The following is an 18,229-nucleotide window of genomic DNA, read 5'->3' on the forward strand; positions in this document are numbered from 1 at the left end:
TGGCATTTTAGGCTTTAGTTATTGGCATGGTTGAATCCCCTTAACATATTTTTTTTCTTTCCAGGGAGAAGATAATATTGAATACTTTCTCGGCTTAACTCCCTCTGGTGTCATCGTTTTGAGGAACAAAGCCAAAGTAGGAAATTACTTTTGGTAAGTAGACATATCTCCCTTGGTTTCCTTGGTGCAGAATCTTTCATTTTATCTTCTACAGAAGTTTTTTGCTATACAGGTATACAGAGTATGTTTGAAGTTAATGAAAATACAAACAAAGGTAGATAAACCTGAAACTGATTAAGATTTACTTAGTCGTAGTGGTGATTATGTAACAGACAAAAGTCAGCCTTAGAGTGTATGGATGGTAGAGGGTATGAGTGAGAGTGAAGAAAAAAAAAAGGTTTAGAGTTCACGGAATAAGAAAATGAATCTGCCTCGCTGCTCAGGTTTTCTGTTAGGTAAGTAGTATAACAATGAACGCTAATGGTTTTGATAACTTTTATAAACGGATGACTTCACTAGAGATGGCAACGTGATATCCACTGCTTTAACTTGCACTTTAAGTATACAGATTGATGGATTTTGACAAACAAAAATATAGACCCCGTATCTTGAGAACAATTATGGTTCAAGACTAGATGGAACTTAGGCTAAAGACCTTGCTTGTATTTGTAGAATGGCACCTACAAGCCGATTGATAGAACTACACTGCATTAATCAAGGTTGGAAGGGATATACCAAAATTATTATTTTTTTTTTTGCAAATCGTTAGTTATTAGATTTTTTACTTTTCACGAAGGTTATCGGGATAAATTTTAAGTAAATATTGGTGTATTTTTAAGGGTAAATTATTTGTTGGTGTATTTTTACATGATTTTGTTTTACTTAATGGCAACAAAATTATGTAGCAATAGTACCTACCTTTTATTGTGAGGAAATGGTAAACGCAGTTTGTATTTAAGTAAATTGCTTGAGTAGTCGTATATAGATTCCCATTGAAAGAAGAATCTACGTTAAATGTGCAGCATTACCCACTGTTTAACTGGAAAGTTATTTGGACAAATGCGAATTGTAAATTTTGAATAAAAATATAGATGGCGTGTTGACAACGAAAGATAAATTACATATAGAAAATATGAAGTAATTGTGGTGAGGTAGAAAATATGATGCATTTGTTCTATTTTTTGTGGAAAGAATGAGGTACTCCAGACTGGTTTAAAAATGTATTTGGGAGAATATGCAAGGTCAAGACCAGGCCCTTTCTCCATGTACCAAAACTTGATTTTAGATTTACAAGTCATAAGTACAGAACCACTTCAAATGTTTTATTAGAAAATTTCATATGTGGGATCTGATTTGGGCATAAAACCGGATTTCTATCAGTCGATCTATGTCTAATTTGTTTTATCAGTGAGAGAATCTGCAAGAAAAGGTATATCTTAAATAAATCTTAAAAATCTTGTGAATTATATTTCGCAAAGGTTTTCGTGGCTTTTAATATATTCAAGTAAATATTGAGAATGTTAAAGATTACTTATTTAGGTATATTAAAATTTTTAAAAAGGTTGTAAATTTTAAAACATTTTTAAAGGTCTCATAATGCTGCCTCTAGGCATTCCTATTAGCAAACTAGGTGGAGTAAGCAGTGTGATATCATTGCGTTTGTTTATAGAAGAAATATTCATACAGTATAATGTACAGTATTTTCAATAAAAGGGAAAAAAGATATATATTGCAAGTGATAAATCATCTGTAGACTTCTTGTCCTTTCTCGAAAGCAGTTTATATCTTAAATATTTTCATTCGCAAGAAATTAAAAATTAACTTTTAGATGGAATATATGCTTACAAAAACTTCTTATTTTGATTTATTTTCTCCTCTTTTGCAATTGTTTCCACGTACTTTAAACAATATCAATACAATTTTAAAGGATTTGCTTGAACTTACGAGTGACATCACTGATTATACGATTGTTAAGAAAACCTCCTACTGTCATTTTGATCTTTTAATTAGTGGACAATGAATCTTGCTACAGTATTTGGAATGTTTATAATGGAAACAATATTTTTTTTGTCTTTATTTTCTTCCCTTATTTTGATGTGATATCTGATGGTATGGGTAAATGAACACATCCAAGGCTCTTCCTGTAGGGCATAAATGTTAGAATGTCTCGCAAATCTTTACCATGATAGAATGTCTATTAAAATCCAAGCATGGCCACTTATTGTACATTAGATAACTTTTGTTGTAGTTTACGCTTCGGGTAAGGAAAATCATATAAAAGATGACAGGTAAACATTATTTATTCCATATTACATCAATAGTGTAGACTCACTCTCTCTCTCTCTCTCTCTCTCTCTCTCTCTCTCTCTCTCTCTCTCTCTCTCTCTCACGCGGATGTTCTTAGCTGGTGGTTGAAGGAGCGAAAAAATCTTGATGAAATAACCCCAACCAATCATTAGGACAGCGTCTTTCTTTACAACCTCCACTTGTGCTTTTGCCTGTGGCGCTTGTAACCTGGACAGCATTCCTTTCATGATTGAAAGTAAATAAGGAATCAATGTGGTCTTACCTGTTTTTTCATTCTCCTCCTCTTAGCCTTCGCCTTCTTATTATTGTCTGATTTTCGGTAGATTGTGTCATGTATAGATGTAGAACTTGTCTCGGTGTAAATGACATGGTTTTTCGAAAGAACAATAGTTAAGGTAATAACAACATGAATCTATACTTTAATTTGTTGTCACTATTTTAATTCCTTTTTAATCTCCATCGTCAAAGATAGGATTTTTTTATTGCCTGATTATTTTCATGCCGTGATTGTACATTTTTTGCCTAATTCTGAAGCGTCGTAATGATAGTTACTTAACTTCTTATTTCTTTTGTAAACTGTTTTTTACAGTATTCACATTTTCTATCATTATAACTGCTATTCTTTATTCTATAATTGTTTGCATCTTTTATCCCTTTCGAGGCAAATGTATTTTTTATATATATTTGCTTGTACATTCTCAAGCTATAAGGTATCTTCGGATTGCTACACGCGATGTGATGCATAAGTTGTTTTTCGGTTTCAAAGTGGTATAAAGAGAAATAAAATCGACCATGTTCGAATTCGTGTATTTGAAGATCAAGAATAGTTATTCCAGATTCCATGTATATTACTAAAATATCATTCTTATGATTTCACATGTTCATCATTGAAGAATGTTCAAATCTATTACAGTCATTATTATTATTTATTTTTAATATTATTATTATTATTATTATTATTATTATTGTATTTGAAAGAAATTAATAAAAAACTATGGAATTGCCTAGCAGTTATTCTAAAAATAGAAATCCATATGTTAATAAAGCGAGAAAAATAAGATTCCATGTAAGGACCCACGGGTATAGATATATAATCCTCAGTTATTTATTTGATTAGTCTCTCTCTCTCTCTCTCTCTCTCTCTCTCTCTCTCTCTCTCTCTCTCTCTCTCTCTCTCTCTCTCTCTCCTTCCTAAAGAACTGCGAAACTGTTTTGAGGAATTGATAAGATTATCACCGTAGGGAAACGTTTGCGCCCTCACTGCAAGTGCCTTTAGAGAAATTTAGGATTACGTACGTGTTAGTGTCAGATCGGGAATCTCTCCACCACGCCCCCTTCCATCCACCCATCTATTCCAGCACTTACCTCCAACTTCATCTCCATCATTTAAACTCTCCGCCTCCATCATTATCCCTTTCTTACCCTGCTGTGACTTTACGATGATAATAACAGAGGACTATATTTACTGTGAATACAAAAAAAAAAAAAAAAAAAAAAAAAAAAACATTATAAAAGATATATTACCATTTGTATTATTTTATTTGTATGGTAAATGGAATGCACGTCTCTGAATTCTATAGACATTGTGAGTATCGCTAATGGAAAGTCAAACATAGTTATAGTGAAGTAAACGACTTTCCCCTCGCATTCAGACAGCTTTAATAATATCTTTGAAAGCGATAGTTAAGAAATCTCGTAAACCAAATAAACTATTATTTTTATCTATTAGGTTTTGATCTGCTTGTCAAATAATTGTTATGGGATTCTTATTTGTTTTTCGTTTTCTTTTTCTCTTGTCATCCTTCTTTTCCAATAGAGGTTGACCTTTGGTCCTCCACATCAACCCCCGTAATCCCCTACATTGATTCCTTTTCCTGGCTAGGTGATAATTGGCGCCTTTGTCACTCCATCTGTAGGTGCCGAGAATGAAAGGGACACGGTCTCCTTTCCAGCTGAGGATTAGGACTCCGTAATTGAGACGAAATCGGAGAGAAGAAGGAAACAGCGAAAATAGATGGGTTCTCGTGGCGTGTCATCTCTTTGGAAAAGATGGGGGATATGATTAAGGGGTCACTGATGTCTGGGTGGAAATTATTTTTGTTTTCTTTCTCGTCACTGATTTTTATTTTCTCTATGTAGCATGTTATTCTCGTGTTACTTTTATTAGTTTTGTTTATAAATGACGGATAAAACTGTGTTGAAAAATAGTGTTTGTATGTGTTATGTATTTTGACCGAAAAAATATTTAACTTCATATTGTAAGGAACATGGTTTACGTATATACCATATTATTATTATTATTATTATTATTATTATTATTATTATTATATATACACATATATGCATATATATATATATATATATATATATATTATATATATATTATATATATATGTATGTATGTATTATAATATATTGCGCATATATATGTATGTATTATAATATGGTATTCATTTTGAATATTTATATATTTTATTATAAACTGTATATATATATATATATATATATATATATATATATATATATATATATATATATATATATATATATATATATATATATATATATATATATATATATATATATATATATATATATATATATATATATATATATTGTGTGTTATGTAGATGTTTTTATTTACGTATTAATGGGAAAGCATTTCGTATTCTTCTAGATAAGATTGACAAGTGTTTACATAATCCTTCTCTACTTGCAGGCCGAGAATATCCAAGGTTTACTTCCGTGGCAGATTCTTCATGCTTCGCGTGAGAGACAAAAATGTAAGTGATGTTTAGAATTTCTCTCCGTTGAAATTTGTTGACGAATGGTGGTCTATGATTTCTGATGTTTTATATTTGATTATTTCAATAGTACCATATGATACTGAGAAAAGGGGAGGTTTATTTTGATGACACGGTTTTTTAAAGCAATGTGTTGCAAATCACAGCCTCATATTAGTAAAAGTGTACTCTTCTCTGAACTTCAGAATTCAGAAAACACGTATGGATTTGAGACGCCAAGCAAAGCAGCTTGCAAGCACTTGTGGCAGTGTTGTGTGGAACACCACGCCTTCTTCAGGCTGACGCAAGCATCGGGAAATTCTCCAGCTGCAATCTTTTCGCTGGGGTCCAAATTCAGGTACAGGTACGATATGCTTTTTAACATTAATGAAGTATAGTGCGTCACCACTAAGGTTTTCTGTACCATACACGTGTATTGCTATCTTGTATTTATCTATATTTCCATAGATCGTACTTCCAGATCCCAATTTCTGTGTTTTTTTTTTTTTTTTTTTTTTTTTTTTTTTTTTTTTTGTCTTAAACTTTAATTTCCTAAGATTTCTGGAAGGAGGCCTTATAACCTTTAGGTCTCGTATTAAGATAGGTTAAACTGTGTACTCATATAATTAGAAACATGATTGCATTTAAGCTACTCTCTCTCTCTCTCTCTCTCTCTCTCTCTCTCTCTCTCTCTCTCTCTCTCTCTCTCTCTCTCTCTCTCTCTCTCTCTCTCTCTCCTCAAGTATAGCCATTTTGTAGGAATAACCCATTATTCCTCCAAGATTGCAACAAGCGAAGACGATTCCAGTCTTGGATAATCCATATCTGAAGTGTGGGGGAATGTCTGTTTCGCCTCCCAAAATTTCAGTCTTGTTATTTAGACTTTTTAAGAAATAAACAAGTCAACTTAATTATCATCTTTTTTTATTCATTTAAACAAAAGTTTATAAATCGATTAAGTGAGTATGAATTGTAAACGAAAACTGTAAATGATATAAATTTATTATTTTACAAATCATAATTCTTCAAATATTAAACCATGTTACTTTTTGCCTGGTTACAGAATATAGATCTTTAGAAATACCATGCATTCTCTCTCAAGTAACATATGTAACACAATTATCTTATTACTCATTTGCTAAATGTATCATACTGCCTATTTGATGTAGGCCTACTGAGTTAAAACAATTTTGTTCATGAAATGGAAATATTACTTGTAAAGCTGATGATACAATTTCGTATTCTTTATTGTCTTTCATATTAAGAAATAGTTTTGAGTTATTGCTGATGGCAAAACTATTATCATGTAATTAACCTTTACTGAATCTTCTTGATGGAAGGCATATTAGTACTGTAAGTATGAATAGTGAATTTGAAAGATTAGTATGTTAATGTAATCCTAGGTCCTAATGATTAATGCCTCTTAAAATGTGTCTTTATATAGGAAGGGCGAAAGACCAGCAATTATATTCTTAAACATGTTTTCTTTATGCCTCTTTTACGCTCAGTGGTCGTACGGAAAAGGAAGCTGTACAGGACGCAAAACTTGGTTCCAGGACTCAACCAGAATTCACAAGAATGCCCAGTAGGAGATACCAAAGACGTATCGTTGAGGGTGCACAAGACAGTAAGTTCAAAAAGTTTCTAATCTTCTTCAGGCCTACATTGAATTTTGGAATTACACTATATATATATATATATATATATATAAATCTCATTAATTGTGAAACTCACAAACGACAGTATTAATATAATTACTTATCCTTTTTAATTTTAATCACTCTTATGTACTCATACATATGTCATTATTTAGTGAGTAACAAAAGCTACAAATTTCAATTTTGAATGCATTTCCTTTTTTATTTGTGCTAACACAAAGAGGCTTTCCGATGCTGGATAATAACAAAAGGTAAGTATTTGCCTTTTGTTCAGAGTCTTTTAATGAAGTTTTCAGAAGAAAGTACAGTAGTGTGAAAAGTCATACACGAGTATTATTAAAACTGAGGGAGGAGAAATGACGGGTGGCGTGAAAGTGATATTTGGTAACTAGTATGTGTAAGATTTTTTAAAAAGTAATTTAACACTTTTTATTCTTTGCTTTTTCATAGCACCAAGGGTTGAAGACATTGAAGTAAAACCTGAAACTCGAAGTACTGTTCAGCTTCCCACACCTGTTTCAACGTAAGTGTGTGTCCCATCGTTTCATATACTGTACAAGATTGTTACATCTGAAAGTTTATTTTTATTACTAATAAATATCCTGTGTTTCTTCCTTAGTTTTTTTTTGTAAGTTTATTAAAAATCCTAAATACAATGCTAAGATAAATTATGTACATTACTACTATAAATATGCCTGTTACACTGTTAAATTGTAAATATACTTTACACCAGTAACATAACACTTTAGAATCAATACAGTTTAATTTATTTAATTAGAATACGAAGGCTGCCAGTGAACTATGATTAATGACCCTCTCATTTTGCTAATGACTTCTTTTTTTTTAGGGTATCTCACATGTATCGTAGCACCTCCATGACACTTAGCCCCAGGAGTGATTCCCCTCGCAGCACTAGATCAGCTCCTTATCCAGCTGGGGTGGCTAGCTCAGGAGGTACTGCCACAATTCTTGGCAATCGAAGTATAGATCATAGGCCTCGAGGCGAGTCCCCTCGATCAGTTCATTCAGCTGCCGCAACTGCGGAAAACTCCAGAGTATCCAGAAGAACGTCCAGTGTAGATAGCCAGTCATCTGTAGATTCTAGGGGACACCGGAGGTGTGTAGCACAAGAAGTTTCAAAAATAGTTTAATGAACCTGCTTTTGAGTTGAAATGCCCAACTATCAAACTTCACATAAGAACATAGTTTTTAAAACTACTGTCCTATCAAAAGATAAATCCAACATTTGTTTGGATACTGTACCTTTTTTTTTATTAATTTCCAAATTGAATCTTTGAAATCATATTCCAGTAGGAACTACTGTCCTATCAAAAGATAAATCCAACATTTGTTTGGATACTGTACCTATTTTTATTAATTTCCAAGTTGAATCTTTGAAATCATATTCCAGTAGGCTATAGTCATAGCCACAGACGAGGGCATAAGAATTAAGATATTTGTTAATTTTTCCCTTCATAATACACATATTGTTAATAAGGATTTATTGTAAAGATTGCTTTGTAAATATTTGGTTTTATTTAAAAAAAAATCAAAAGGCACCGAAGAAGTCGGGGTCGATCATCAGACGGAGAAAGTGAAGCCAGCAGTAAAGGATCCTCTCGTGGTCATCGACGACACCGACACCGACACCATTCAGATGATTCGGACCATCATCGTCATCGTCATCGACGTCGTCGTCACAAGTTAGTTCAGCCTGTTTATAAGTAAATTCTTAGTATGTTAAATTGATGGAACATTTTTTTCTGGTAATTTTTAGAATGTGTTTTATTTTTAACAGGTCTTTATCAATGTATTGTGTTAATTTTTTCTTCATTCTTGAAGCACATACTGCAGATGTTTTCACTTGCCATTGATTCTTAAATTGTTGGATTCAAATTAATCATGGGTGACCCATGTGACAATATTACAGTAAATGCAGTTTAAAGTACTTATATTTTCTACTAAAAACTAACAATAAAAACTCCTTAGGTCTGGGAGTGCAGTAAATGATGCTCAGTGGGTGGAAGTAAAAGAGGAACACACACAGATGCGAGGGCATACTGCCACTGTCCGGGATTTAACACACAAGAGTGGATATCAGCCTTCGGGGCATGACACTGAAGCGGATTCTCATCATCATCAACATTCCAATAAAAAACGACATAGAAAGCATAGGTAATATGTTTGTAAACAAATGCAGACAAACCCCTGTTGCTATTCTTTTCACATTTTTATATTAAGCAAATCCTTTCAAGTATTAATGATAATCATTCAAAATGAACTGATGCCTATTTTCTTTCTTTTTAGCCTTCTTTCACCAAGTAAGTTGAAAATAGTTAACAAAATGCTGATTTAATTGTCTTTAAACTGACAAAATTATTACTGAATTTTCAATTAGGTCGCGCTCACGGTCCCCTTCAGAAGCTAAGAACAGTAGGCTGCCAAATGAACTTCGGCAGCATCTGGACTTCAAATTGCAAATGGCCCAAGGTTTGACAGAAGCCGAGCTGAAAGAGATTCCTTACACCAAGGTAGAGACAGCAAAAACAATCAAAATAAAGTATACTTCTCCTAAAACTAAGCGACACAAGAGTCCAAGACGATCTAAAAGGTAGGCTGTGCATTATTTGTAATTGTAACTGCTAAGACATTTTTTCTTTGAAATGCTATCCTAATTCTGTATTCTCTTGGTGATATTTTTAGCTGTGTAAACAGTATGTGAAACAATTTTTTAAACAATGTAAATATGAAAAGCCTTTAATTAGAAAATTAATTATTGCTCTACTTGCACAAGGTTCCTATTGCTTTCTTCTCGAAGCTGGTTGAATATTGACGTCTTACCTAATATCTAAATATTTCTCATTTTCTTTCACTGCAAGTCTTTTCCATCTAGTTGAGTATTAAATTTACTATGATGGTTTATGGCAATAATTTTGTACAGTAATTGTTATTTCTGTCTTGAAGTCTCGGGTTCTACAGCCTTTTAACATCACATGTTAATGGGGAGGCCGAGGGGAAGGGCATGATATGAACTTTAAGTTGAGTATAGAAATAATGGATCTTGTAAAGATGAATAACCCCAGGGCCCTCTAGGGTTATTCATCTTTACAAGACGAGTTATGGAATTGTATATCTTTCCAAGATGAGGTATAGAGTTCATCTTTACAGGGTGCTGTAGTTATTGAGGTTATTTGGAGTTACAAGGAAGTAATTTGTTGGTTTTAATATCCAAACTTTTAGGGCTTATTTTTTTTATTTAAGAGGTAGTTATTAACTGTTTTTGCTTTTTTAGTTCGGGAACAATTTGTATTACCTTCTTTTCTTTTCTTTTATTCTGCTCCAATTTGTTTTTATTTTTTATTCTGCTCCAATTTGCAAACAAAGCAAAAAAAAATCTCTTTAGAAAGAAAATAACAGTATAGCACCCCGAAATGGAAGTGCTAATTAATCTATTAACGTTGTCAAGACTACCGGTGTGTACACACAAGCAATAAAGAGCTACTGGTATTCAATAAAAATCACATATTAAAAGGGTGCATCGATAGAAACGAGAATTCTTAAACTTGTATCTTCACGAGTGTGGTATATATGGCAGAAAAGAAATCGTTAAACTTCTAATGCCGTCTATGCTTTTTGCGGTGTTGTTGCTGACCAATAGGCCTACAAATTAAATTAGCTACCATATGTGCTATATCCTTTAACTTACATTTATATATATAGGAAGGAATAACTGACCTTTATTTTTACTTTACATTTTGTGTATATTTTTGTATTTGTTCTTATGAATCAAAACAATGAATTTATACAACTGCACATGTTTGATAACCGAGTTATCTTTCTTTACAAAAGAACCATGGAGTTATTCATCTTTACTAGATCCGAAATGATTTTATTATCAATACCGGTATTTCATTTTATCTCAATGAATTTCACCTGAGGATCATATTTCTGATTTCCACATTGATGGAGGTGGGATAGAGAAGGAAAGAATAGCAAGTCTAATATTCGAGCCTAAATGAATACTGTACACCAATTAGCATGTAATTGCCTCTAATAAATATAAGGTCAACGGTAACAACCGTAAACTAGCAAGTCTTGTGTAATAACTCTCCAATTCAGATTGAAAAAAATTAATACTAAATACCCATGAGGCTATACAGTAATTGATTTATACTGGCTGGCTATTAAAGCAAGAATTGAGTATAAAATATGTATAATAATTAACACATCAGATTATCAGAACTTGACATCCTAAATATCTAAGAGAATTGCTACATACTGTGCAGCCAACAAATCTTGTTGACACAGAATATTTACAGATGGTTTCAAATTATTGGAACTGAAGATATTAAGGCTTTTTAGTGGAAACTGAAGACTTTCGTGCTTTCTAAGTGCTTTGAGAGTGTGGATTTGACAATAAACAAGCAATATGCAGTGTGAAATGCTTAATGCCTTGGAATGCACATGATAAAATGACTGTGAAGGTGCTGTAGAGAGTAGGGTTCCCCTTCTGTATAGGACTAGTAAAGCAATAACTAGAATTACTTCCATATGCATACCTTCAATATTAATATTAGGATCATGACCCATACTGTATAGCTATCACAGTACCCAACACCTAGTGACTTCTCATTGAAAAAATTAATACTATAACTTATAAATTTGAGGAGTTTCATTAAGACACCAATCTATACACCACATTACCCAGTATTTCTTATAAGAAAACCACAATTCTTTGGAATCATGTTTAGCAACAACTGAATTGTTATGCCACTGAGCTGCTGCCAAAATTCTTTGCAAAGAATGATTCATACAGAAGTTAAGAAGTAGTAGTTGCAAACTTTCAAGTCACTCACCTGACTTTAATCCCATTCTATTTGACCTTCAATCACTAAACTCTTAAGACAGCATTCTTGAAGAGAAAATACCTTAAAATCCTAACTCTATAAAACAAATCGGGAACCTTTTCCCTAACATTTTCAGTCTTTTCTAAATCTAAAGGAACCTCTCTAATAGACCAAATAAACCTATTTTCTGATGGACCATGTACCCTTTTCTCTAATGATGACATGGGGGGAAAAATAGAGGTAGACCTTTCACCTTGAAATAATTCTTAACCCAAGAGAGGGTCAAGAGAGAAAGTCATCTTCTCAACACCAGAACCCTCATTATTCAAAGAGTCTGAAACTCATTTATTTAGCTGAACTCAAAGTTAAAAGAAATATTATTGGCTGCAAGATCTTAAAAAGGGAGGTCTTCCAAAGGTTCTAAACAAGGACTCTTAAGGTATTAGAACATTTTGAGATAACTGTAAATAACGCTGACAATCAGAGGTTTCTTAATTAAAAAGAACTGAGCACATACTTAATAATACATGAAGCAGATAAATCTTATCCAAGGCTTGTGCATGGTATTAAACATGGGCCTATAACCCTTGATAGCCAAAATAGACAATTTTGTTTATAAAACAGGAAAATGCAAAACTCAACAATATTTTCCAAACTAATCCTTGTTACTGAAACGCTCCTAGACCTTCCATGCTACAGGATCCAGATCCAGAAAGCAAAACTCCTCCATTTTGGTGAGGAAGGTCACAAATATGCCTACATTAGCTTCTCCCCGCAGGTTCCAAATCTCTTGACACTAAAGGATATAGAAACCACTCTTTTGTTAGTATCTATTTTTTTCCTGTTTAACTGATCGACTTGTACATTCCATTTTCCCGGGAATAAACTGAAGTAGAAGTATCATCCTTGGATATGTCCAGGATAAGAGTACTCTTGTTAGTCTTCTGATTTCACCACAGAAGTTAAAGATGCTTTACTTCTACATTTGGAATGCTTTACATGAACTTTGTCAGCCATAAGCCGAACTTATTTTCCATTAGATTGATTGGTAAATTAACACATGCTGCACAATGATTTTTAAATTGCAAGGCTGTCCTCATCACTTGAAACAAAGAGAATGAGAATATTTATCACCCCGCAATAAATAGCAAAGCCAGAAGATATCCTCTATCAGTCATAAGCTAAAAAGCCCCTTAATATCAGTAAAGTACTATTGTATCTGGGTTTGCAAATAGAGCTATGCAGCCTATTTTGTTAATCAGGTAAAAAGATTGAAATACTGCAAGTTACTGATTAGCGTAGCCAAGCACTCTTGTTGCCATACACTGCCATATAAACTTCATACTCCACTAGAGGCGAAGAATAATAAAAAGTGAAAGGAAATGGGAAATACAGGGTATTTAGATTTTTAGACACGTCAATATTTAACGAGCTTCAAGATGAAGTAATATGAACCTCGGGTTAGATTCATATAAATAATAAAAACTATAAAAAAAATAGAACTTCCATATTTTAATAGCAAAATATAGTACACTTATATTGGAAGTATTTACACTTAGTGTTCTTATTACATTGGAATTCCAATGTATCATGCATTGGATTAGCTTTCATTCTTTTACTTGCTTCCTGAGAGCACTTTGTTAATTTTTGCCATTTTTCTGTAGCACTGTATATTTTCATATTTGATAGAATGCAGCAATTGATTTTATATTATACACAAATTTTTTCCTATGCAGCAACTCCAGTGATCGAAAAGCCACACCTCCAGCAGATGGAGAATCTCCTCCACCACCATACACCCCTTCACCGGCTAATAAGAACAATACTCTTCCTAAATCTAACCATAAAGTAAGTTTAAACTTCAGTAAATTTGGCATGACAGTAATCTTAAGTTTATCATGTCAAAGAAATTTTTATGATTCAGTATATGTTTATTCCCTTTTTGATGCTGTAATTATGCTTATCTTCAATTCTAAAAAATTTCAGGATAATTCGGAAGATCGTGACAAAACTTCAGAAAGAGAAGGAATGGTGAATGGCACATTACATCCTGCTGGCCCAAGGTATATTCTTCTCATGCACGATCTCTACGTCTAAAGTCTCATTAACAAATAATACTAACCTGTGGCTACTGCAATATAGATACTTAATTTTTTTTGCCGTAACTAAGCAGTTCATTAATTAATGTATCCCCATTAACATTAATTAATATCACATTGTGGTGTACCTAAGGTGAAAAATGAAATAACCACACATTCAATATTTATGTGATATACATACATTTTTGTAGCAGTTACCTATTAATGCATGAATTTACATTATTAACTTAGTTGCAAGCTAATTACATGGAGTAAATATAAAAAACACTCTTTAATTATACCTACCATGTTTTTAAAATGATTGGTTAGAATATTTATATATATGAGAATATGTAAGTGATGTTCACAGTTTTCATTTAACTGAAAATAATACATGAATACATGACCCTTCAAGAACAATGATACAGTATATTTATATTGCAAATACCGTATGAGAAAAATTAAGATTGGTATAGTAAATTAACGCATTTACTGAATTTTGTTATTGGCATAAAATAAGAAATAAAATTGTCATATTTTTACGGTACAAAACTAGCTTGGTAATGTATTTTCTAAGAATTCATATTCTTCCATTTTGTGTAGAGGTGACATGTACAGTATATTCAGAATAATGAAGCTGTTCACTGGAAGAATGTTTTATTTTCTCGGCACTCTCCTTTCAAATTTGGTTTTATTGGCACTGTTGCATTTGTGTGTGCTTTCTCTTAGGGATATAATGAACTCTTGGAATTTCCACAGAATTCAGATAAACGTAGACCTGGAGTACTGTACTACTCTATATGTACATAGTTATCTTTCTGATACATTTGATATATTGAAATATTATTCTTTTAAAATTTAGTGGGTGTTGATAATTTAATAATATACAGTGTAAGGCTATTCCAAAACTACCGTAATTTCATATGATTTACCACTCTCCTGACTGTTTCCCAAAGCTAAATTTGACTTCCTCACAATTTTAAAGCTCCCATGGATTCCCTTCATAAAATGAAAGTGTATTTCCACAATATTATCTAGTGATTGTTTACCATTTCTTTCCTGTGTTTTGTTGGGAATTAAGAATGTAGCTTATGGAACTATAATATTGTAAGAAACTACCGGTAGATATTCTTCAATTATTGCTTATCTCTACTGTATTGAATATACAGTATTATGAAAGAGACCCAAGGAATATGGCTATTTATTAAGTTGCTGTCTGCTGCCCTTTTCCTCTAATTATATTTTATACAGTACTGTAGTTTACAAATGGTTAATAAATACTTTTCTTGTTAGATATTACAAATGCCAAAAGTAAATTGGTCTATTTCAATTATCATTGTTTATTCTTTATTTCAAATTATTCTTAAGAGTTACCAATCTTTTAATACTGTCACATGATTGAATGTTAGTGATACAATACATCATAAGCATGGATTCATTTTATGTGTTACATTTCTCCACTTTCTAGAACTCTAAAAGAGCAAAGTTTGTGACTAGTTACTGATACTTAGTAGGACGATTCTTGGTTGTTATTCAGTATGATTTATTTATGAACATTAAAGTTTCTAACACTGGTGATTGAGTTTCTTGCATTATCTAGTGTGTTGTAGCATACAAGGAAAATCAGGTGAGAATGCACTGTAATTTCTTAATTTTATGATATGCTTCTTGTTAATCTAATATACAGTACAGTATACAATGACACACACCCATAATTCACAGTACTTTTTATTTGCATGAGGATGCTCTTGGGGCTTAAGACTTGTTGATATTAACAAATATGCCTAACAGAATGAAACTAGAGTACTGTAATTAGAAATTATGGTTACTCTACAAATACAAGATGACAATGAAGACATACTTTGCAGTTTCTCTATTATTTTCCTGTTTTAAGAATTAATTTAGAATAGTTATGCATTGTTACTTATAATTTGACTTTAAAATTTGAAATATTTTTCTTTAACCTACAAATATATCTGCTGCAGATACTAAAGGTTAACTTTTATGTAGTTTGTACAGTAATTATATACATAGCCTTCGAAGTTACAAGGAATTAGTAAGTCTTTATGGCTGTCAAATAATAAATACATACATACATACATACATACATACATATATATATATATATATATATATATATATATATATATATATACACTATATATATATATATATATATATATATATATATATATATATATATATATACACTATATATATATATATATATATATATATATATATACACTATATATATATATATATATATATATATATATATATACACTATATATATATATATATATATATATATATATATATATATATATATATATATATATATATATATATATATATATATATATATATATATATATATACACACTATATATATATATATATATATATATATATATATATATATATATACACACTATATATATATATATATATATATATATATATATATATATATATATATATATATATATACACTATATATATATACTGTATATATATATATATATATATATATATATATATATATATATATATATATATATATATATATATCTATATATACTGGTATATATGTGTGTGTGTGTGTGTAATGAATGTAAATTTTAATCTGTGATGCAGTACAGTACTCCAAATATCAAGCCAAAATTGCTGGTTGTTTGAATAAGGGGGTTGGTGTTTAATTGTTTGCTTAAGTCCATGTTTGAAGCTTTTTCTTTCTTTTCCATTTTTGTAGATTTCATTTGCTGCTTAATGCAACTTGAACATCATTATAGTACAGTACTTCATGGTGAATTTTATAGCTGAAAGTATCCCTTATCATGTCATTACTTGAAAGAAAGTAGCTCTTCAGTTTAATCTGCTTGGTTCCATTTGCACTTTCATGACCATTAAGCAACTCTTAGGATATATTTGTACTTTTAAAGGATTCTATTTATATCAATTTTACTTTAGATTGAAAATACTATGCTGCTCATTAGTCTTGGATTTTTCAATATACAGCAATGTCATAGTTTAGGTTTATTAACTGTAGTGTACCATGATTTCTTTTACAATTTTTACCAATCCGAAGTCTTTCAAAAGTCGAGAATTCAAAGATAATCTCATTGAGATCTCAATAAGTAACAAGTCTAATCATGGTACCAAAAATTTGCAGGTCTGCCCAAGCCTCAACAATGGCAACTACCTCCAGCACTCAGTCAAGTGAAAGGGTTGCTGGTCATAAGAGATGGAGTGATTCTACAACTAATACTTCAACAAAAAACCCCTCCTCCTCAACATCAAATGGCACTTCGTCCTTTGGGTAAGACATAATTTTGTTCAGTTTTAAGCAATGATAAATCATTACAGCGATTCAGCAATAAGCAGTTTTCTGTGGGAGGCCATGATTTCTGTGCTTGGAGTGTAAGAAAGTACTAATGTAATACTAATGTATATGTTTGGGAATTTCCTGATCATCAAAAGTTTTGGAATAGTTTTTCCCTTTACAGCATGTACATGAAGTTCACCCTCTTATCCATGTAAAGTATCATTCATGTAAGAAAATTTTGGAAATTTTTTTTTAAATATCAATATCTTACAAGTTTTGACATTAGAAAAGGTTTTATAAATTATATGAGACTTCTAATGTACATACTGTATACTGCCTCTGTGTTTAGGTACATAGGAAGTAGTGCTCATAAACCAGTTATGGTAAATGGACCCAGTGTTAAGACTTTGGTAACAAGCAGTGCTAGCACAGCATCTCCAACATTAAGTCATGAAGCATCCAGCCCAGATTCGTCAACATTCATGGAAGAAAATGGTGGAAGTTTTGCTTCTGGAAATAGCTATGTAAATTCTTCATCAAATGGTTTCAAGAATGTCACTAATGAGCGAGGCTCTCACTTCACAGCTGTACTCAAGTAAGTAATTGTTAATGTCTGTTAGATATTTTACTTAGGTGAGGTATTGAATAAGTTTATATTACCATGGGAAAAAGACTTCCTTTAAAGTATTCTTTCTTAATAGTTAGTCATCTATACAATATATTTTTAGAAGTGTCATATATTTTTGGTTGCAACTTTAATTATCTCCTTTTCTAATAGGCCCCAACCAAGTCCACAGTCTTCAGTGACATCTGGGATCAGCGTTGGGAGCTCCAGCGTGAGTATCTCGGCTGACTCTACCTTGACCAGTGGCTCCCACCCTACACTCAACCACTCAGACATTCCCCCTAACCACCAACAGCTGTCTTCAACATGCAACAGCCCTGACCCTGACGATCAAAAGAACCTTGACCACCATAGCTATGAAAACTTTAGTTTCGACTGTCAGAGCTATGACCATTCGACTATAAGTGACAGTACTGAGCCCTATTACAGCAATTGCAGCTCTGGTTCCACACACAAACACAACCAGTCTAATGATTCCAAAAAGCTTTACCCTAATCTAACTCCTTTAACTCAGCATTCCACTAACATTCTCATTCATTATCACCAAAACTCTCCTAATATTTCTTCACCATCTGGTAGCCAGCCCATACCCCGCCCTAGAAG

General features: G+C 32.0%; 2 protein-coding genes across 10 annotated transcripts in view; one reads left to right on the plus strand and one right to left on the minus strand.

Moving 5' to 3' along the window:
• Nucleotides 1–18,229, minus strand: part of LOC137631735 (band 4.1-like protein 4) — a 773,040-nt gene that overhangs the window by 249,757 nt on the left and 505,054 nt on the right. The gene's annotated exons all lie outside the window — the stretch shown is intronic.
• LOC137631737 (band 4.1-like protein 4) overlaps nucleotides 1–18,229 on the plus strand; it is a 97,828-nt gene that overhangs the window by 69,889 nt on the left and 9,710 nt on the right. For 4 of the 5 annotated variants that reach the window (XM_068363636.1, XM_068363638.1, XM_068363639.1 and 1 more), the window contains exons 6-19: nucleotides 65–153; nucleotides 5,027–5,090; nucleotides 5,297–5,454; nucleotides 6,599–6,717; nucleotides 7,199–7,271; nucleotides 7,596–7,865; nucleotides 8,305–8,451; nucleotides 8,738–8,923; nucleotides 9,147–9,359; nucleotides 13,332–13,443; nucleotides 13,582–13,658; nucleotides 16,849–16,995; nucleotides 17,351–17,596; nucleotides 17,780–17,837. In XM_068363636.1, coding sequence (XP_068219737.1) covers nucleotides 65–153; nucleotides 5,027–5,090; nucleotides 5,297–5,454; nucleotides 6,599–6,717; nucleotides 7,199–7,271; nucleotides 7,596–7,865; nucleotides 8,305–8,451; nucleotides 8,738–8,923; nucleotides 9,147–9,359; nucleotides 13,332–13,443; nucleotides 13,582–13,658; nucleotides 16,849–16,995; nucleotides 17,351–17,596; nucleotides 17,780–17,837 — 1,959 coding nt within the window. The remainder of the gene's footprint in view (nucleotides 1–64; nucleotides 154–5,026; nucleotides 5,091–5,296; nucleotides 5,455–6,598; nucleotides 6,718–7,198; nucleotides 7,272–7,595; nucleotides 7,866–8,304; nucleotides 8,452–8,737; nucleotides 8,924–9,146; nucleotides 9,360–13,331; nucleotides 13,444–13,581; nucleotides 13,659–16,848; nucleotides 16,996–17,350; nucleotides 17,597–17,779; nucleotides 17,838–18,229) is intronic. The other variant, XM_068363637.1, reaches the window with a different exon arrangement.

Source organism: Palaemon carinicauda, chromosome 40 (genome assembly GCF_036898095.1).
Source record: "Palaemon carinicauda isolate YSFRI2023 chromosome 40, ASM3689809v2, whole genome shotgun sequence".
NCBI classification, from domain to species: Eukaryota; Metazoa; Arthropoda; class Malacostraca; order Decapoda; family Palaemonidae; genus Palaemon; species Palaemon carinicauda.